Source organism: Vulpes vulpes, chromosome 2 (assembly GCF_048418805.1).
Source record: "Vulpes vulpes isolate BD-2025 chromosome 2, VulVul3, whole genome shotgun sequence".
Taxonomy (NCBI): Eukaryota; Metazoa; Chordata; class Mammalia; order Carnivora; family Canidae; genus Vulpes; species Vulpes vulpes.
The window spans coordinates 55,964,133-55,985,871 of NC_132781.1; the positions used below are offsets into that span (position 1 = coordinate 55,964,133).

General features: G+C 43.8%; 1 protein-coding gene across 12 annotated transcripts in view; it reads right to left on the reverse strand.

The window, feature by feature from the left end:
• The window catches only part of GARNL3 (GTPase activating Rap/RanGAP domain like 3), a 146,920-nt gene that overhangs the window by 112,200 nt on the left and 12,981 nt on the right, over positions 1-21,739 (reverse strand). For 10 of the 12 annotated variants that reach the window (XR_011999842.1, XM_072748539.1, XM_026009327.2 and 7 more), the window contains exon 2: positions 18,040-18,210. The exons of 1 other annotated variant lie outside the window; for it this stretch is intronic. Coding sequence is in view for 10 of the 11 variants with exons in the window: in XM_072748537.1 (XP_072604638.1) it covers positions 18,040-18,210 (171 nt within the window). In the remaining variant the exon portion in view is untranslated. Of the gene's footprint in view, positions 1-13,571; positions 13,742-18,039; positions 18,211-21,739 lie in introns of those variants that run through there. One more of the 12 variants, XM_026009330.2, reaches the window with a different exon arrangement.

The window sequence follows — 21,739 nt, forward strand, 5'->3', positions numbered from 1 at the left end:
TGACCTTGGCAAAGTTTTTTTTTTTTACAAAGGAGAGATAGAGCCCAGGCAAGAGCCAGATGGGTTTCACACAAAGGAAGGGAACTGAGAGAGTATAGAGATCAAGGGCCTCACAGGCTTAAGAAACCATCATTTTTGGACTCCAAACAGTAAGAGTTCTGTTGTGGGCAGAAATGAGGGAGATGTAACTCTTCCAGACCTCACCCGTAAAAATTTCCCACAGAGAATCAATCCTTGCTCTCTTTGCTCACCTGCTGGCTGAATGGAGAGGGCTGTGAAGACCAAGACGGGGGAAGCCAGGACAAGAAGAAGGCTTGCTCCCTACATGACCACAGAGAAGATACCAAGTGACATGAGTGAAAAATAACTTTGATTATTTTATGGCATGAAGATTCAGAGTTTATTACAACAGGTGATTTTATCTTAATGGGTATGGTTCTCTGTAGTTAACAGACAGGAGAAGAATAACTCACACAATAATGGGTGGGCAGAGGGCTGGCAGCCCAGAGGATTCTCAGGGGTCAGCAAACTATGGCCCCCAATCACCTGTTACTGCAAATGAAGTTTTATTGGAATATGCCACGCCCTTTGGCTACAGGTAGTCTGGGAGTGCTTTGCATCACGACAGGGCAGCGTTGAGCCACTGCAACAGACTGTATATGTATGGCCCACAGAGCTCAAGCTATTTACTCTCTGGCACTTTACAGAAAAAAGTTTGCCCAGCCTCTTCTGTACAGCCTCGCAAATCCCCTTTGCTGGTTCCAGGCCTCCCGATGAACTGGGATGAATAAGCCAATGGAAATACTTGAGTCCATCAGAATCCCTGGGGAAAGCTTTCTAAAAATGCAGATTCCCTGGCTCTATTCCCAGAGGTTGTGACTCAGCACGTTTGTGATTTTCACAAGCCACTGGGGGAATTCTGATGCAGGTGGTACACAGACAGTGTTTTGAAGAATCCTGCTCTTCCAGATGACTCTGGAACCCCTGGGAAACCTGTCAGCCATTCTGCAGTACTTACATAAGGAGGGACAAGGCCTTATTTGTTTTAATGGGAGGACGTGTGATATAGTCCTTACGAACATGTGATTCAGTCACAGATATATAAGTTCTTAACCTCCTGGGCAATGTGTAAAATGTGTAATCAAGTATTGCCTACTTAGAAGGAATAAATCAGAAAGAACAAATAAAAGTTTATTTTAAGCACAAGGTGTGGGTGGCTCAGTGGTTAAGCGCCTTCAGCTCAGACCGCGATCCTGGAGTCCTGGGATCATGTCCCACATCGGGCTCCCTGCATGCAGCCTGCTTCTCCCTCTGCCTGTGTCTCTGCCTCTCTCTCTTTCTGTGTCTCTCATAAATAAATACAATCTTAAAAAAAAAAAAAGCACAAGGTCTGTCACATAAAAACCACTCAATAGTGTTAGCTATTGCATTACTGCTCTTATTAGCGGTATGATTTTCAAGGTTGTTAAAGCTTTGGGAAGGAACATTTGCCATAGACGATTACCCACTTTTTAAAGAGTTCTAAATAAGACACCACACCCCCACAGCAGAAGAATAGGTTTGGGGCCAAGCAACAGGCCTTTCTGGACAGGGCTAAGTGCAACGTCACAGTTCAGCACGATGTCTCCTCCCTCAAAGGGCTGCCCCTAGCAGTGTGGCCCCACCTAGAAAGTACTTGGGACCCAAGAGCATGTCACCAGCACAGGGCAGGTGCAAAAAAGAACCAGAGAGTTCAAGTTTCTCACTCACATGCAATGTGTTCTGGGCTCTAAATAGAAACTCTGTTTTAGCAAATTAATGTGTGAGGACACTGGATCACGCTTTGAAAGCATGCACAGGGCTGAGGACCTTCATGTTATCTCTCTAAATAAGGCCTGGGATGAGAGCAAAGATTTCCAGCCCCACAAAGAGGCTACAAAAATTGCCATTATATAAGTCAGATTCCCAGAAATCAGACAATCCCCTCCAAAGAGTCAAATTAAATAAGGAAAGAAAGGAAGCTGATTCTCAGTGATATGGGTCCTTTACTTGACTGACCTAGAGATTAGTGATTCACCCTGACGCCCGGCCAGACCCCACTAATCCAGGTCCTGGTCATTTCCAGCCTTGCTGGAGTAGTTAAAGCCAACAGTGAGCACGAGGACTCTTCCTGGGTCAACAGAGAGAATTTGTGAAAAGCAACAGGCAGATTTTCAGGAGCTTATGGACAGCAGGGTTCAGGGTGAGGAATTCCAGGACAAGGCCTCAGTCCTCTTGAGAAACAGAAAGTAATAGACAGATGGAGGAGATCCCCCTATTTGAGGAACAGAGAGGCTAAAAAATGTGTCAGACTACAGATGTGGGCTTGGACAGAGCCTGAGCCTCCTAACACCAGGAACCAGGACAGCTTATTGCACAGAAGGGACCAGTTGTCTCTCCTGAAGGTAAGTGACACCAAGAAAGCAGAGATGTGATTATACATTAATTTCCAACAATGACATGGAAGAATTCGGTCCTCTTTCGAAGACATTTAAGATACCAGAAAGGAAGAATTAAGCAGGAAGATTTGTAGAGTGTAAGGAGCCCTGGAAATCAGAGCCCCTTGATTCTTGCTTCAGACAGCTCCCTGCTCCCCTGTCATGTATCTGGGGTTGCAGGATCCTGTGTTCCTTGGACCAGGATCTTAAGTTTAGCATGGATTTGGATCTCAACTCTATGGCACACCAGCTCTGCAACCTCAAACAAGTTACTTATCCTCTCTGAGCCTCCTTCCTTGTCTGTAACACGGTCTGATCTGAAAATAGCCAGTTTTAGGATTTAAAGATACCATAAGGTGCTTAGCACAACACCTGACACATAGTAGCCACTAAACAGACATTGGTTATTCCAACTGCCACTGACTTATCCATCTTGGTCATCACCATGCCTTGTGTGTCTTACAGAGTACCTGGTTCATAGCCGGCTGCTAAGTATTGGCTGAATAAATGAATTATGAATAGCTGATAATGTCTGCTCACCTTTGCTCTGCCTACATTCAGGTGAGTTCCTGCCTCCTACTCCTTTCTCTTCCTCACCCCCCACCTGCCATTAGATATTCTGACAGCCCTTGGATGCAACTGCTGTTACTTTCACCACCACTAAGACATCTTTCTCACTAGAATCCTCTTTTCTCCAATTATCTGGAATGCATTCCTCCTACAATATTAATGTATATACAAAGTTTCTGACAAAGACACATGTCCCTGGAATTCACCTGGTTCTCTACTATCATTCAAGTCTTAGGGTAATTCCCTGCAAGATTCCTCTCGATAATGATCCCTACTAGTGCCTCTGAAATCTCTAGATAAAAACAGCAACCCTAACAAATGCTGGTGAGGATTGGAGCAGCTGGACCTCTCACACATTGCAGTGGGAAAGTAAAATGGTAAGCTAAGCCTCTTTGGAGAACAATTTGGCAGTGACTTGTAAAATTAAACATGCAGTTACCCTTATGACCCAATAATTACTCTTGGGCATTTATCCCAGAGAAATGAAAATGGATAGTCACAAAAATCTGTACACAAATGTTTTGTAGCAGTTTTCTTCAGAATAGCCTCAAGCTGGAAAAATCCTAGAAGTCCTTGAAAGGGTAAATGGTTAGGGGGCACCTGGGTGGCACAGTCGGTTAAGCATCTGACTCTTGATTTTGGCTTAGGTCATGATCTCAGGGTCATGTGGGATTGAGCCCTAAGTCAGGCTCCACACTAGCTGGGAGTCTGCTTCTCTCCCTCTCCCCCTATATCCTGGTTTGTGCACTCTCTCAGATAATTAATTATTTAAATAAAATTTTAAAAAGGCAGGGGCACCTGGGTGGCTCAGTGGTTGAGTGTCTGCCTTTGGCTCAGGTAGAGATCCCAGGGTCCCAGGATCAAGTCCCGCATTTCTCCCTCTGCCTACGTCTCTGCCTTTCTCTGTATCTCTTATGAATAAATAAATAAAATCTTTTTTTTTTTTAAAGAAAGGGCAAATGGTTAAACAAACCATGATGTATCCATCCCATGGAGCATTGCTCAGTAATCAAAAGAACAAGCTGCTCGTCAATGTAATACAAATTTGGGGGGAATTATGGTGTGTGAACAAAAGCCAACCCCAAAAGGTTACATACTGTGTGATTCCATTTATATAACATTATTGAAATGACAAGATGGTAGGGGGGTGGGTATGGTTATGAAGGGCTGCTCAGGGAGCCTGCGGTGATGAAGCCATTCCCTACCTGGCCTGTGGTGGTGGCTAAACAAACCCACCCATGTGACAGAACTGTATATAAAACAGGAAACCAAGGACCAGTGAACTCTACTGACAACAACTTTCCGGCAGTGATACTGTACAACAGTGATGCAGGATGTTACCTTGGGGGAAACTGGGTAAAGGGCACACGGGATCTCCGTTATTTCTTTATTTCTTTTTTTAAAGTAAGCTCTATGCCCAACATGGGGCTTGAACTCACGACCCCAAGATCAAGAGTTACATGTTCTTCCAACTGAGCCAGTCAGGTGCCCCATCTGTTTTCTTACAACTTCCTATGAATCTATGATTCTCTCACAATAAAAGTTTCATTAAAATAACCAACAATAGTATCTGAGTCAAAATTCTTTCACTCATTCTCTAATATTTACTGAGCACCTAGGAGTTACCAGGTATCGGGCTCAGGTGCTAAACCTGAGATGTGTGGTCCCTGCTTTTGCAGGGCTTACATCTCCAGTGGGAAATTTCACATACACAGGACTTCACCGGAACTAAAATATTGTGCAAGCAAAGCACACCTGTGTATAGCAAATATGGTAAACTGTAAAACAGCCTCTTTTTATCCCCTCATGGGTAGCATATGCAATCTTCAGGTGTGGGTGCCCAGAGCAGAAGCCTGTCACACTTTACTTAGCTCAAGACCCACCATTCAGAAAGCCAGGAATCACAACCTACAAGAGGATTCCTGCAAGTGTAATGACTGTGCATCTGCTATCTGCTCTTGAATATCAAATCCACCACTCTCCATTGCTCCGAGCTTCTCTTTTCCTGTAATGTCAAGACTGGAGGGCTTTCCAGCTCCCAGTATAATTTGCCCAGAGGAGACCTACACAGGCATGACCACAAAGTGTTAAACAGAAACTGGCTTAAAGAAAAAAAAATCAACAGACAATATATGTCGCTGCATACCTCCCTGGATCACCTGCAGATTTTACTTCTTCAGGGAAATCCCTCCAAGGTCTGTTTCCCTAGGTCCTCAAAGATTTTCCACAGAGATGCACAAGATGTGCCTCCAACAACACCCAGAGCCTGAAGGGAGGCATGCTATCCAGAGTAGATGCTTCTGAACAGCCCCCTATGTGGCAATAATACTAGAGAACAACCAGGTCATTCTGACACTTGTGACCCAGAATGGTGTGGTCCTTGGATCTGAGCCAGTTAGAAATGCAGACTCTCAGGCCCCGCCCCAGACCTAATGAAATGGAATAGCGTGGCAAACTGAGCTTGGGGAAGCACTGATTCTATATAGCTAGGTTCTCAAGCCTAGCTATATACCGGAATCATCTGGGTTTTTTCTCTGTTTTATTATGAAATGTATCAAGACATAGAAAAACAAATAATACAATGAACATTTACAGACAGACTTGAAACCCCTGGGTACCCCTCTCTGATCCTACTGTCATCTCTCCCTCCCCTGAAATAATCACAAAATAATTTGGCTTATACTTTCCTGCTCATATTTTTCTATTTGTACTGTATGCTTATTCCTAACCAATATACAGTAATACTTAACATGTTTTAAAATTTTACACAAATAAATACCATTCCTATACATGTCTTACCACAACTAGCTTCTCTGATGGAACAATTTGTTGTTGATATTTGTACATGTCGATACCTGTAGCTCTGATTTGTTCACATATGCTGCTGTAGAGTATCCTTCTGGATTAATGTACCATTGTTCATCTTCCTTCCGTTGGACATTTGAATTGTTTTCAGTTTTTACACAGCACTGTAATCACATCCTTTTACATTTCTCCTTCAGTACAATGGCAATCACATCCCTAGATGACATACCTAGGAGTGCAACATATGATGCACATATGACCCATATGAAAAAATAAATATTTGAGAGGAAGAGAGAGAGAGAGAGAGAGAGCATGGGTGGGGTGAGGAGCAGAGGTAGAAGCAAACTCCCCACTGAGCAGGGAGCCTGATCCGGGGCTTGATCCCAGAACTCTGGGATCATGACCTGAGCTTAAGGCAGCCACCTAACTGACTGAGCCACCCAGGCAGCCATGATTTGCCTATTTCTGATTCTTTGTCCATTCCCTTTCATTAGATTGTTGGTCTTTCCCTAATTGATCTGTAAGAATTATTGGTATGTTCTGAATACGAATACTTTCTGGTTAATAAATCACAGATGTTTTCTGTGAAACTGGTTTTTCCTTCCTTTTTTTTTTTTTAAAGATTTTATTTATTTATTCATGAGAAACACAGAGAGAGAGAGAGAGAGAGAAGAGAGAGGGAGAGGGAGAGAGGCAGAGACACAGGCAGAGGGAGAAGCTGGCTCCATGCAGGGAGCCCAATGTGGGGACTTGATTCCGGGACTCCAGGATCACACCCTGGGCTGAAGGCAGGCGCTAAGCTGCTGAGCCACCCAACCAGCCAACTGGTTTTTCTTTTAAAAACCTGCTCCTGGTATCTTTTATCCTGTAGACATTTAAAATTTTTAGTGTAAAGATTTTCATCTTTTCCTCTTTGGTGTTTGTTTTTCTGACTTAAGAAATCCTTCACCAAAAAAAAAAAAAAAAAAGAAAGAAAAGAAAAGAAAAGAAAAGAAATCCTTCACCAAGGATTTTACGACATTTACACAATGTCGTAAAGACAGTCTCCTGTCACCCCCTGCAAGTGTTTTAGTTTGTTTTAAAAAAAATTCATCTAAAAGGGCACGTGGATGGCTCAGTGGTTGAATATCTGCCTTTGCCTCAGGTTGTGATCCCAGCATCTGGGATCGAGTCGAACATCGGGCTCCCTGCAGGGAGCCTGCTTCTCTCTCTGCCTATGTCTCTGCCTCTCTCTGTGTGTCTCCCATGAGTAAATAAATAAAATCTTAAAAAAAAAATTCACCTAAATATATAAATACCCAGTCCCTACCCCAAACCTCCTCTATCAGAATCTTCAAGAGTGGGATCTAAGCACCCATATCTTTAGGATTTTTTTTTTTAATTTGAGACAGAGCATGAGCAGAGGGGAAGGGCAGAGACAGAGAGAAATGTAGGCTCTCTGCTGAACAGGGAACCTGATGTGGGGCTCAATCCCAGAACTCTAAGATCATGACCTGAGCCAAAGGCAGATGCTTAACTGACTGAGCCACCAAGGCACCTGTATTTTTAACCAAAATAAATCCCAAAAATGGCCTGAGGAATGCTGGTAGACCCATTTCCTACCCACTAGGTGCCAAAGGAAGGCATCTCCTCTACAGAACCCTATAGAACCATTTCATCTCTGCCTCTTTCACTGGCTCATTCTTTCTCTTTTAGTTCCCAAACATGAAGTGCTCCCTAAAGTCCATCTTTTGAAGGACTTCACTTTTAGGGCATCGATATTACTGACAAATCTCAAATTTATAACTATCGGCTTGATGTATGCTCGGTTACCTTCCCTACTTGTCCCAGAAGCATCAGAGGTCAGTGTTGTTTTTCTGAAACTTATCCAACAAGCGGTTTCTCACTTCCACCAGCACTCAATTATTTTCACAATCTCCAAGCTATGGAATGAATCGCTGTTGACATCTCCCTTTCAAGCTCTGCTGTCCATCCTTGAACATCACCGGTGACCATCCCCCTCCTCAGCCAGCCCAGTCCCTCCGTCCAGCAGGTCTTCATTGTCTGAATCCCAGATGCCAGCAACAGCCTCCTCAGTCTTCCTGTCTCCTCATCATACAGTCTTAGGGTGAAGAGACTTCCAGAGACCTCCAGCGCCACAGATTTGGGGACCATATGGGGTCCAATCTGTTATCTGTGATTGTGTATTCTCTACCAGATACTCTGTACTTCCACACCATTAGTGATCATAAACATGGTATGCCCCAAGGCCCTCCATTCCGGCTATTAAAGTTTTCTCCTGGAGTGAATTAAAGTCCCTCACACCTGGATTTTCACCAGCTGGTCCTACATCTTTACACTTTCACTCTTCTACAATTTCTTTACCATCACAGGCCACCCTCCACACATCCCCATCACTGTGGGGTGGAGCCTGCTCCCCTTCCTCTGAACACTTCAGCCACTTTGCCTTTCTTCCTTTTCTTCAGCTCATGAGCAGCTTCTGGGTTTCTCATCTTAGGATCTGTAATGCTCTTTCCAAACACCTCCTTCTTCCTGACCCACCTTCTGCTCTCAGGCTAGAAATTCTAAAGAAGGAGTTAGATTAACCTGCCTCTTCCATTAGAGTATAAACTTGGTAGCAGGATCTTCCTTGGTTTTGCTCAGTGCAAAACCTCAGCACTTAACATAATACCTGGTACAGAGTCAGCTCTTAGTGGGGTTGTGTAAGAATGAATGAATGAATGAAAATAAGCCAGCTCACTCTTTGGGGCCATATAAAACAAGGGCTATAGGAAAGCCCTTCAAATATCTGAGGAGAGCCATCCTGTCTCCTAGGGCTTTTCTTCTTTACCAGGGGCCAGGAGTAACACAGGAGCTAGATTGGGTAGGGTGAATACATAGGCTGTTTCATGACTTTCTCTAGGGTCAACCTTGGAGACCACCCCGATGTGCTCTCAATTTCACTATCAGCTGCTGCTGGAAGTGAACTCCATTAGACAGCATATTCATGAAATTTGTCTTGAGTCAGACATAAGAATATTATAAATGTTGCCTCAGATTAATATGAGAAAATTTATTTCAGAGATTAATATTATGCCAGTAATATGAGCAAACAAAGCAAATGCTATGGGAGCCATCGCAATGGAAGAATGGTGACCTCATTTACTAGCCATCAGTTCATGAAGTTCCTGTTTCCTATGCCTGGTAGCTGGTGTCTTTCAATAAGCAGGTAATACGATTAAGTGCAAGTGACAGGTGCTGTAAGATTAAAAAGTGGATCAGGTACAAGTGCCAAATTCATCCCACTGTATAATTAAGGTCCTTGCAGTTTATTGCATGTAAATTATGGCACAAAAAATTCTTTAAAAAGTCATAGAGAGAAAACATAGAACTCTGACCCTAAACTTAAATATCCATATGTACAGAGAAACTTTATGTGCATAAGCATTGCCTGTATTTACTTAGCCCTGTTGCCCACCATTAGTTCACTGCTTGATTGCTCCTTCATGAGTCCTCAGTTTTGAAACTGTAAAATGGGCTTGATTAATGAATTAATTCAACAAATACCGATAACCATGGTACCTTCCTCATAGGGCTATTGGGTTTAATGAGAAAATACACATGGGGTCCCCGGATGGCTGAGTCAGTTAAGTGTCTGCCTTTGGCTCAGGTCATGATCCTGGGATCCTGGGATTGAGCCCCTCCATCAGGCTTCCTGCTCAGTGGGGACTCTGCCTCTCCCTCTGCTTGCCACTCCCCCTACTTGTACTCTCTCTGTCAAATAAATAAATAAAATATTAAAAAAATACATATGAAGAAGCACTTAGCATGATTTCTAGTTTTAGCATAGGAACTCTTTGACTAAATAGGTTGTGCTCCATGCTTCTCATTACAAAGATGTATGTATGCTTAAAGAACAACACAAAGAAAAAAGTCTCTGTGACTAGCTAGAATTTGTTGTAGTCTAAAATTTTCGCACTTTAAGAAAGCAGCTGTTGGGTAGGAAAAATTTTTCCTCTATCCTCTTAGGTTCTGGAATTGAGGCCTAAACAGAAAAAAAGATTAACGGAAATCAAGGCATAGATGTTTACTTTTTTTATTTTATGTGTGCTAGGGCTCCACAGAGGAGAAAACTCAAAGAAGCAGTTAGACTCAGGGGGTTCTATACTCTTTTTCAATAAATTGTGGAGAAGGGACTAGACAAAAGAAGGATTTGAGGCTTCTAAGAATGGTAAATCATGGTAGGATAGTAAGGGGCAAAACTAATGGTAGATACAAATTATTTAGTAAAGCTTTTTTATGCAAACTCATCTGATGCCTTCTCTGTCTCTGGTGATAAGGGTTGTTCTCTACCTCTGGATACAGAAGAGAGGGGGCACCTTTACAAAGGGAAATTTTTGCCCTGCTTTTAAGGAGATACAGGGAGGGCAGAGAGTTCTTCCTGTGTGTTTTTCCCCATTGCCTTCAGCATCAAAATAATCTTTATTTTGCCAGAATATGCCAAAGTAGCATATTTTGGGGTGGCATATTCTGATCCCCTTCATAGCCAATACCAATATATGAAAAATTTTGTCTCAAGCATAGAAATAAATTCTCTGAAACTGACTGAATTTTACCTTGAGGTGACCTAGGAGAGGGGAGTGGGGGAAGTCCAGGCTACATTTTAAGTGATCTCTGTATCGTCCTTCTAATTTTCTGGATCAATTTAGATCCATTCCATGCTTATCTGTGCTCAGTTTTCCTGCAAGCACATTCAGACCACATTGAGGAAGGAAGAAACGCAGCTTAGTTTGTGCTTTTAAGGTCAAACTATATTTTTGAAAGGCTTTCTAAAACATTGACTTCGCTAAGCTACTCTGATTCTGAGATAGTCTAAGAAAATGAGACTATGAAGCCAAGGGTGAGAAAGAGCTTTAAAGAAAGCAAAGTAATACATAAACCAAACTTACAGAAATGTAGGAGGCAGAGTATTTTTAATAAGAATATTTATTACTATAGAAGATGTCAAGAAAATAAGTCTGCTTCCAAGGATAAAATGAGACTTATAAATATGACTGTTAGCTAGGTGAATTTAGGGCAGGGCAGCCTAAATTATTTTCTTTTGATCCATAAGAGCAACGATTAAAAAGAATAATACTATCTAGTCACTATTTATAGTGTGTCCTTAAAGTGTTCTGTACTGTACTTTGAGATGAGGTGAGCACCAAAAATGGGTTGCTGGCCCTTGAGGACCATAAAATTTGAAAGAATAGAAAACTCGAATAGTCAAAGGAATACAATTCTTAGCAATGGATAACCTCTTAGGAAACATGATTGCGTTTAGCTGTTACTCCTCCAGGGGCTGCTGAGCTCCGGGGTGAGTAGGGCACATGCAACTTTAGTTCCTGAGAAAGGGCCAGGATGTCCTGGTAGAGTGAGACCGTATTCCTCCTGGTTCTTAGATCACACGAAGCAGCAATGCAATTTTTAACTCCATGCCTAGCTTGATCAGTGAAGAGCCTCTCCTTCTGATTCAGGCCACCTCCCTTCCTGGGGATCTTACTACTCCTGTGCTTTAAATATTAGCTCTAAGCTAACAACTCCCCAAATCAAAGCTCCAATTTGGATCTTTCTCTCTAACTGCAAACTCCGACTTCCAGGTGTGGGCCCTAGTTCCACAGACACCCAGGCACTGACCACACTCACATCCACTCCCACGTGTGGCTTAGCAAACTGCCATCTTTTCCCTAGTCACTCAATGTACAAGGTTCAGGGCAATCACCCCTATCTCCCCTCCCATCCAGCACTGGGTGGGTCACTGGGTGCTGTTGTTGCTGCCTGCATAGCATTGCTTTTGAAAGTTGTATGCTTGTATCTGTGTATTTGTATTTTATTCTTTGAAGAGAGAATACACTCACCTTGGTTCAAAACCCACAAAGATAAAAGGTTGTACAGGGAAAGCTTCCCTTTCTCTTACCCCTTTATTCCCCTATTTCCTCTTGTATATCTCCCAGAGATGCTTAACCATTGACAAAGAAAAATGCATATTCCCTTTTCCCTTTTTTCCACACAAATGGTAGCATGTTATACACAATTCTACTCCTTGTTTTTGTTATTTTTTTTCATTTAATGTATCTTGGAGATCTTTTCAAATCAGCTCCTGTATTCTTTCTTTTTTTTAATTTTTATTTATTTATGATAGTCACACACAGATAGAGAGAGAGAGGCAGAGACACAGGCAGAGGGAGAAGCAGGCTCCATGCACCGGGAGCCCGACGTGGGACTCGATCCCGGGTCTCCAGGATCGCGCCCCGGGCCAAAGGCAGGCGCCAAACCACTGCGCCACCCAGGGATTGCTCCTGTATTCTTTCTTATGGCCACAAAGTATTCCTCTGAGTGGATGCATCATATTTTGTTTAACTGATTCCCTAGGTAATGGTTTTCAATCTTTTGCTATTGCTAATACTGCTGCAATGCTTAGCCTTGTATACCATTTTGCACCTATGGGCGTGTGTAGAATTCCACAATGTCTTTCATCCCTCACTCCTCCTCTCCTTCCCCATTTCCACGTTCTCTGCATTAGCTCAGACCTTCATCATTGCAGACAGAAGCCTCCTAGCTGGCACCTCTGCTCTATCACCCTTCGCTTAACACCCAACAAATATTTAGTGAGCACTTTCTACATGCCAGATGCTCTGCTAAGACAGGCAAGAACAAGAGAGGAAAAACAAAGCAAACCAAAACAGACCCCCAAAACTCCCCACCAAACTCCCTACACAAATCCTTGCCTGTCTCACAATCGTGGGAGCTGTGGGAGCTTATCAGTAAATCAGAGCACTCTCTTCTCTGTGTTTGGAATCAGCTAAGAGTTAGTGACAGGAGTTAGGAAAATGGAAGTCAGGATATCAAGTTCCTTACTATCAGAGTCTTACTGGTAAATGTAGTTGAGCCCAACAGCCAAATGGGCTTCCTATTCTTCCCTGTCCCTCCAGTTTAGTCCTTGGAACGGGCCATTCAAGGGAAATTTGCCTGGAGGGTTGCCAGGGGAACTGCTGTTTCAGGACTGTCGAGCTTCAACAGGGGAGACTGAGGCAGATGGGCCACTACACCTGCCGCTAGAGGACTCAGGTGTATTTTTCCAAATAGAAACAGGAGAGGAGATAACATACAAGCTCTGTGGGCAATCAAATTCCAAGAGCAAGAGGGGAAAGGGGAGCAGGGACAAGTTAGCAGTCCAAACTCTTCTCCCTAGGCAAGCAGAACAGAAAGTTTCTCTATGGAAACATGAGGACAGGGGAATAGAATTTCCCCCAACAGTAAACCAAAACACTTACTTTCTAGCACTGGATTTTAAATTTAAATGGCCTTTCATTCAGGAACAAACTAGGTCCTTCAAGGGTTTTGGAAGCTGTTTTAAAAATGTCTAAGCACAAAACTGCCTAATATTTGTATAATGCCTTAAAGACAAACTCTTTCAAATACATGCCAATTTTTCTCAAAAGATCAAAAAGTAAATCACTGCCAATTCAGCCTTGTGGGGGAAATGAAATCTGAATTACACGTTGTAAGAAGTCCAACGTTTTGGTAGTATGTTGTAATGAATCATAGGAAAGATTGATTGTAAAAGATAATTCAGAGGGGATGATTAACTTTTCAAACTTCCTTCCACTTTTGGCTGACACCCTTTTAAGGCAGAACGGCTCTGAAAACCATCTTTTGAATACTCTTGCTTAGTTTTTCCCTAGTTTACTGAACTAAAACATGTCTAAGAAGAAATTTTACCTCATTTAGGGTCGGTAGTGGTCCTGAAACAAGGTAGGAGTTGAGAGAAGTTAGGATTGCAGTCTTCTACTCTGCCTCCTGCCCTCCCTTCCCAGGTGAAACTGCATGATTTTCAATGGTGTTCCACAGCTTCCTGGTCATCACATCCAGTTGTTAGACTGCAGTTCGATCTGCAAGTTTTTGGTTGCATTAGACACCATAAGCCAGCTGCCTGAGTCCCACTATGGGGGATCCCAATTAAATAGGTTCCTTGGGCCATGTTTTTGAAAAAACTTCCTAAGTTATTTTTGTGATTAGTCATAGACCACTCTGCATCTTGAAACCCTTCCACTGGCTTCTGTGACCCATTTGAATCCTGTTCTCCTACCTCCTGACAATTCCTTTTCTTCTCCAAGGCTGCTCTGCTCACCAGGGCAAACAAGAACTATCTCCTCTTCCCCTGGTAACATACTCGCCCAAAAAACCAGGCATGGATATGTGGCCCAGATCTTTCCCAGGGTTCTTCCAATGAATGGAAAAGATTTTTCCTCTTAAGTTTCATGCTCCCTGAGATCACACCACCCACTGCATGGTGACAACTCATAGACAGTAGGAGACAATGAGGCCAATAGACACGGAGAAGCAGGGCTAAGAATTGGGAGGATATGGGAGTTGAGAGAGAAATGGACTGACCTGGCAGCATTTGAGTTCTTGGATCTGGCCATTCCTGAAGCCAGATCGGTCCCTTTCCTTAGTTTGGTTACATGAACCCAGACATTCTCCTTTTTTGGCCTAAACTAATTTGAGTTGGATTTATATAACTTAAACCAAGAAGACAGCCTAGTCCATGTCTTAATTGGCTCCTGGCCTTGTTCCTGTATGTAGCTGTGAAATTAACTTTGCCAAAGTAGGGCTCAAATCATCACTTGTGTGTCTCAGACACTATTCAGAGTCTACCAGTAGCCCAGGGATTAAGTACAACATTTTTCACAATATGCCCCCCAGTCTGACTTTCCAGACTTCCTACTGCTGCACCACACAAGAGGCAAACCAAGATCTGGCCATCTAGAATATCACCCCCACCCCTGCCTATTAAAGTCTATTCAAGAAAAAGAAAAGGAAGGGAGGTGCTCCTTTTTCAAGGTCCACTTCATATTACTGTGACTTTCCTAAGCACCTCCTGCCCCCAGAGATGTAACAGTACCCTTCCACTGTACTGATGACATTTATCTAATGATCTTTGTCTTATTCTATCTTGGATTTTGCATTGCCTCATCTCAGGTCCTCTTATTAATGGCAAGACCAACCACTCAGCTGCCCAAGTCAAAACTCAGAGGGTCACTTACCCCACCACCTGCACTCTTAATCTTCCCCTCTAATATTCCTTGAATCAATCCCAGGGTTCCTGCCACTCATTAGAACTCTTATATCTCCTCCCTGGACACTCTAATAGGGTCCCCTGCCACCAGTCTTGTCCTACTATAACCTGGCTGTCTACTGACACTAGTTATTTTTCTAATAAGCAAGTCTGATGGATGCTATGCCCCAGCCTACAGACTCAAGACCAAACTCCTTAGTGAGTGGTTAAGCCCTCCCACTCGCCAGTGGTTGACTAGCTTCTGTCTACTTTCCCAAGCTCACTGCCTGGCCCTCCGCAAGAGGCACTGGCCAAATGAGACTGTTCATAGTTCTCTAAACACCCAGAGTGCTTTAATGCTGCTGGCCTTTGCACATATGGTCACCTCTGTCTGGGAAGGCCTCTCCCACTTCCGCCTGGTAAAATTCCATTCTTCAAGTATTCCCTCCACTGAGAAACCTCCTTGGACTACCCTAGAGTATTCCCTCAGCCCCCTTCATCTGGAAGGAGAGGCTTTCTTTGCATACCCAGTGACTACTAGCCCAGGGCCCAGCATAGCACACAAGGTGTTCAGTGAATTGTTTGATATCAGAATCTGTTCAGATTGGTGTTACTGTTATACTCTTCATTTGAATATGTATGCAAATACATTCATATATATCAAGATGCCCTGTGGACACCTAAACATTTAGCTCTTGATTGCATGGCTGAGCATCCTGAGGCTGAGCACCGGAGCTAGACAAATCTAGGTTCAAAAGCCCTGCCCTGTCACTTACAAACTGTGTATCTTGGACTGTCTCTTAACCCTTCTGGACTTCAGCTCCCTTATCTGTAAAAGGGAGTAACTACCTTATCGGATTTTTCATGAAGACCAAATGAGAAAACGTATTTAGGATGTTTGCACACGTGCCTGGTACACAAGTAATAAATACCGTTGAATGAGTTAATGAATGAATGAATTAGCGGCCCACAGATTGGCCGCGGTTCTCAAAGACTCATCTTTCTAGCCCGTTTTCCAGAGAACCCAACATCTGCCTCCTGATACAGTCAGTTTCAAGTCCGGCCTCTGAGTCTGGGGTCCAGTCCTCCACCCAGACTCGGTTCACCGCCCCCTTATCGCTGTAGCCTCCCCGGCTGGACAGCTGCCAATCACCGGGGTCTAGTCCCACCCTTAAGTAACTTCGTTGCTCCCGCTGCATCTCATAGGCTCTCTCGAAGCCCTGCCCACCCCTTGGATTGCGTCATGCGCGTGGAGCATTGCGGAGCTTGTAGTCTAGAAAAGAGGCGGCGCCGTGCGTGTGGGTGTGGACCAGCTCTCACCCAGAGCTGGGAGATCAGGCCAGCGAGCTGCGTGCGGTTCTCTTCACTGCACCCTGCGTAGATGGAGCCCCAGTCTCCTCTCCCTTGCCAACAAGAGAATCATTTTGTGCAGATAATTCAATATTTACTGAAATTTTAGGCTTCAGTTTCAATCTTATATTCTCATTAAGGGGCCATTTATGGAAAGTATGGTGGTCATTCCGAAAAGCCCGAGGTGACTCTAGACTTGCCCTGGTTTCCTTGAAGAATCCAAGATGGAACTGGCAATCACGATTTTTTCTAAACGATGTGACCTTGCACTTTTTTTTTTGACCTTGCACTTTTAAAACTGCATTATCTCTTCAGATTGTAAGTGCTATCAAAGATTCCCCATTGCTTAAGATGGGAAGTTCAGACCCCTTGGTGAGGAATTGAAGCTGCTCCTATTTTGCATTTATTTAATCAGGTATGGTCACTTTTGTGAAAGCAGCATTTCTCAGCCTTTGTGGCTTATGATAATCACCTAGGGAGCTTTATAAAGCATTGGGCTTTGTGTCCCACCCCAGACCTAGGATCTTGGAGGGAAGGCTCAAGCTTCCTTGTTCTTAAAGCTCCCAGAGTTGATTCTCACGTGTAGTCAGCATTGAGAACCCCTGGTTTAACGCCTGTCAACTTTGCTGGAACGTATTTTCCATGGATCTGAGCCTTCACTCTGTAGTTCCCTGAGTTTAAAGTGGTCTTCTTCCCCCATTCCTGCCCTGGCCAATGCTCATCCTACCAGGCTGATCTCAACTATTACCCCTTTTCTTCCCGGGGCTCCAGGAGAGTATTTACTTCTAAAGCCCTTTATACTTGGTTCTTTACACGCAGGACTGGAGTTATCTGGTTACTGTCTGTCTCCCTGGATAGACTCTAAGTTTGTGAAGGCAAACACCTGGAAGAGTCCTCTTTCACCTACTCCAGAGCCACTGAATCAGTCTCTGGGGTGGGCCTCGCATGGGTTGTTTATGCTCCACAGGATATTCTGATCCCTGCCCCCAGATACGAATTAGCTTCACAAAAGCACTGGGTACAGCAGGTATTGATAAATATTTGTCACACTGAAATGATGAGGCACCTCATTTATTTTTAAGTCAATTGTATTGTTGCAACTAGCTGCCTCAGATTCCCCTGGAGAACTAAGTACCCTGTCTCATATTCTCCTTTTCATTCACTTATTCATTTGTCCAACAGATATCTTTGTACATCATAACAAGGCCTTGAGGATTCAGGAGTAAACAGGAAAACACAGTTACCATCCTATGGGACTTCAGTCTGCTCACACATTAGTTAATACTATACTTATTTTTATTACTTCTTCTGAATAATATTCGAGTTTTTTTCCCCCTTGTAGATATGATTTGCTACTTAAGGATAAGGACATTGTCTTATTCTCTTATATCCCCCAAATGCTGCTGGCACACAGAAGAAATTCTGTAAATGTTTATTGAATCAAGGCAACACATTTCATAGCACTTGTCACAATTTATTTGCATGATTATCTGATGAATGGCTATCTGTCCCATGAGCTGCAAATCTCCTGAATCTATTTTGCTCACCATGCCTGACACAGGGCCTGGCTAGAGTGGGTGTTCAGTGACTACTGCCAAGTCAAGAAATAAATACACAAGGAGGGTATCATTCACAGAAAGGAAATCTCTGAACCAAAACATCCACTCCCTTCTCCCTCCCTATCCTCCCTGAAAAGTTAAAATGTATTTGCTTCCTGAGCATTAGGGATTTCAAGTTAGAGTGAGCGTGGACCCAAAGATGATGCTTCTTTTACTTACTTACAGGTTGACCTGGGACTCTACTTCAGGGTCTTTTGTTGGCCATGTCTGAAGAGGCTGGATGCCAAAGGAGAGAGACGACTTGGCTTTCCACAGAAGGGTTTGTGCCATCTGACTCCTACAGGACCCCTTCGTCAGTGGATCCATCAGTGGACCTGGAGGCTGAGGTGCCGAGCTGAAGCAGAAGGAGTTGGGAAAGGTACTGAGAACAGGAAAGAGGAATGGCAGGCCAATCACTGGCCTATTCTGGCACTCTTACCTAGAAGCAAGCCCCATTAGGAACTCAGGAGGCTATGAGGCCAAGGCACTTCCAAGGCCCAGGTGCCCCACCAAGACTGCATCCCATCCTCACTGTGCAGAGTGATGCCCTTGCTCAATGTGGGAGAGGAAGGCATGCACCCCAGGACCCATGAGATCCTGTCACATCCCTCCATACTAAGCAAAGTCATCCACAATGTCAAGGAGTGGAAGAAGGAGAAGGAGAACCAGGGAGCACTCAAGCTGCCACAGGCTCATTTAGAAAAAGGCAACATTTGTTCAATAAGAGAAAGTTCTGTCTAGGGTAATTTTGGAGAAGAACTAGAGGTTATCCACTCTGTGAATCCAAGAGTACTTGGTTTTCTCTACTTATTTCCAATTAAAATATGCTAGAAGAGCCACCAAAAGGGCATCAACACTAGACAGGAAGGACCAAACCAACACTCTAAGACTAATGGCATATGTAGCACATAAGCAGCAAAAGCATGTTGAATAAATAAACGAGCTGCACATGAGAATAAATTGAGAAATGTGTTCCTTCAACCTGCCTGCTCTTTTCTCTGAGGACCCAGTGAGGAAAGTAGGAAAGGTAGTTCTGGGATTAAGGGGCTGCTTTGTTAGGGAAACACAGGCATCTCAGCTCTGGACTGGAATTATTTTCTGAGCCAATTAGCAGCCAGCCTTCTTCCCTCACCTCTACCTCCAGTGACAGACAAATAAGCAAACTAAATCCAATTACTTGGAGATGCAAAAATAGAAGTAAAATGCCATCTGAGATGGCACTTTGGTCAAAAGGGACTCTTTAGGGGATCCCTGGGTGGCGCAGCGGTTTAGCGCCTGCCTTTGGCCCAGGGCGCGATCCTGGAGACCCGGGATCGAATCCCACATCAGGCTCCCGGTGCATGGAGCCTGCTTCTCCCTCTGCCTGTGTCTCTGCCTCTCTCTCTCTCTGTGACTATCATAAATAAATAAAAATTAAAAAAAAAAAAAAGGGACTCTTTAGAATGTCTTCTTAATAAAGACTGTGGCAAGGCAAAACACAGAAGGCCTACTTGCTCAGGCAGCATTATCAATGACGAGGTGGCATCTGCATAGGGAACCACCAGCCTGCTGCGGAGCTGGATGCCAAAGGAAGGGCGTCTATACAGCCTCGCTATGTGAAGCCAGAAAGGCACTGCCCACTCCCAAGCTGCTTCAGTGGTACCAGCTAGGCTGCAGGCATGTTAAAAGAGAAAAAGTTCACTCTTGCCAGGCTCCTCTGCCATTCCTCCTCTGTGAGTGGTGACCTAGCTTCCCCCGTGGCCTGTCCTGGGCCTGAGAATCCGTGTGCTGCATACCTGAGCCAGACTTCCAGATAATCTCACCCCAGGATGGCTTTAGGCTACTTATCTCGCAGCTAGACAGACATCAAAGGCTCAAGCCTTCCACATCTGACAAATGGCAAGAAGCCAAGGTTCTGGGATGTTATCAGTTGTTCTTTACTCAGTGGGACTCTCTGCCCCCAAGTCTTCTGAAACCCAGGCTCCCTAGAGTTTATGGCTGCCTTAACAATAAACCACAAAGCAGAGCTTCTGGATGAGAGATACATTTTTTTGTTGTTGTTTCCTTTTGAAACTTCTAGATTTTTTTAAATTACAAAAAAAAGAGAAACTTACATGCAAAAAATTTAAGAGAGTGCTCCTAAAAGAAACCCATAAAGGAACAGAAGAAGCAGGGACTTGAAGTTTCATTTGCAGGCAAAGTCCTCTGCGGGGAGGGCTTTGGTCTGAGTGAGCTGGGCTGTCCAAAGTGGCCACATGTGACAACGGAGCAACTGATAGGTGGGCAAAGTGAGCTGTGGGAGCATAAAATACACACTGACTTGGAAGATAATATACATGAAAAAGGATTTAGGACATCCCATTAATAATTTCTATATTGATTACATGTTGAAGATAAAGTTCTAATATTAGAATTAATTTTAATGTGGTTACTAGAAAATGTAAAATCACCTATGCGGCTCACCTTATATTTTGGACAGTGCCTTTCAAGGTAGACTGAGCCTCAGTTGTCCTGCCTGAGACAAGGAGCTGAGGGCCACGGGTGGGGTTGGGGGGCAAACCCCCAGTTACCCATAAGTGCAGAGCAGCTGCAGGGGAGTGAGGGCAGTGCACCTGAGAAGACTCAGGCTGGTATGGGCATTGGAGCCACAGCATATTGAAGAGGAGAGGGGAGAAGAAGCCAGAAATAGTGAGGGGACCTGAGGGGATCTGACGGTGCCCACAACTTCCCCACCTCCACTCTCTTACCACTTCCGGTTAACAAAGCCGTGCGATCCCTAATGATCCTTTCTCTACTTATCTGCAAAGCTTTGTGTGACATGTATGTTTACAGACTGCACAATGTTCTGTGCCTGCTTTTCTACCTAAACAGTCTTAACATCTCTGTATATCAGTCACTACAAGTACATTTTTTAAAAAGTTTTACTTATTTAAGTAATCTCTACACCCCATGTGGGGCTTGAACTCATGACCCTGAGATCAAGAGTCACATGTTCCACCAACTGAGCTAACCAGGTGCACCTATAGGTGCACCTTTTTTTTTTTTTTTTATGATAGTCAGAGAGAGAGAGAGAGAGGCAGAGACACAGGCAGAGGGAGAAGCAGGCTCCATGCACCAGGAGCCCAACGTGGGATTCGATCCCGGGTCTCCAGGATCGCGCCCTGGGCCAAAGGCAGGCGCTAAACCGCTGCGCCACCCAGGGATCCCCCAGGTGCATCTTTAATATGGAACATTACAGAATGAGATAACCTTATGTACTGCTTATATTCCACCTATTTTAATCCTCAAATACTTAGAATATTTCATTGTCTTAGCATGTGATTCTCCAGCACTTGAATCTAAGTTTGTTTAAAAATACTTAAATGCTAGTTCTTTTAGACTTTGCTATCATTTACTTTTATCCTTTTGCCATAACTCTACTCTGCGAGTTTCATTCTTTTTCATCCTTTCAGCTAATTCCTGGGCTTCATTTTCTAACTGTTCGTATTCCGTCCCATCACTGTTATTTTTAATCTTTTTATTCATTTGTTAGCTTTTTTAGTCTTAACTTTCCAATTTACAAAAACGTATGTTCCTCTTAATCTCCTGACATTTTATTATTTTTAAAAAAGATTATTTATTTATTCATGAGAGATACACAGAGAGAGAGAGGCAGAGACACAGGCAGAGGGAGAAGCAGGTTCCATGCAGGGAGCCCAATGCAGGACTCGATCCCAGGTCTCCAGGATCACACCCTGGGCCGAAGGCAGACGCTCAACTGCTGAGCCACCTAGGCATCCCAAACTCCTGACATTTTGGACTTATGGTCTCACTACTGAGTATTTCTAGCAGTTGAGAAATGTCTTGGAAGGATGGCAGAGCAAGTGTTCATTGGCATAACTACCTGGAACCCATGAAAGTAAGTA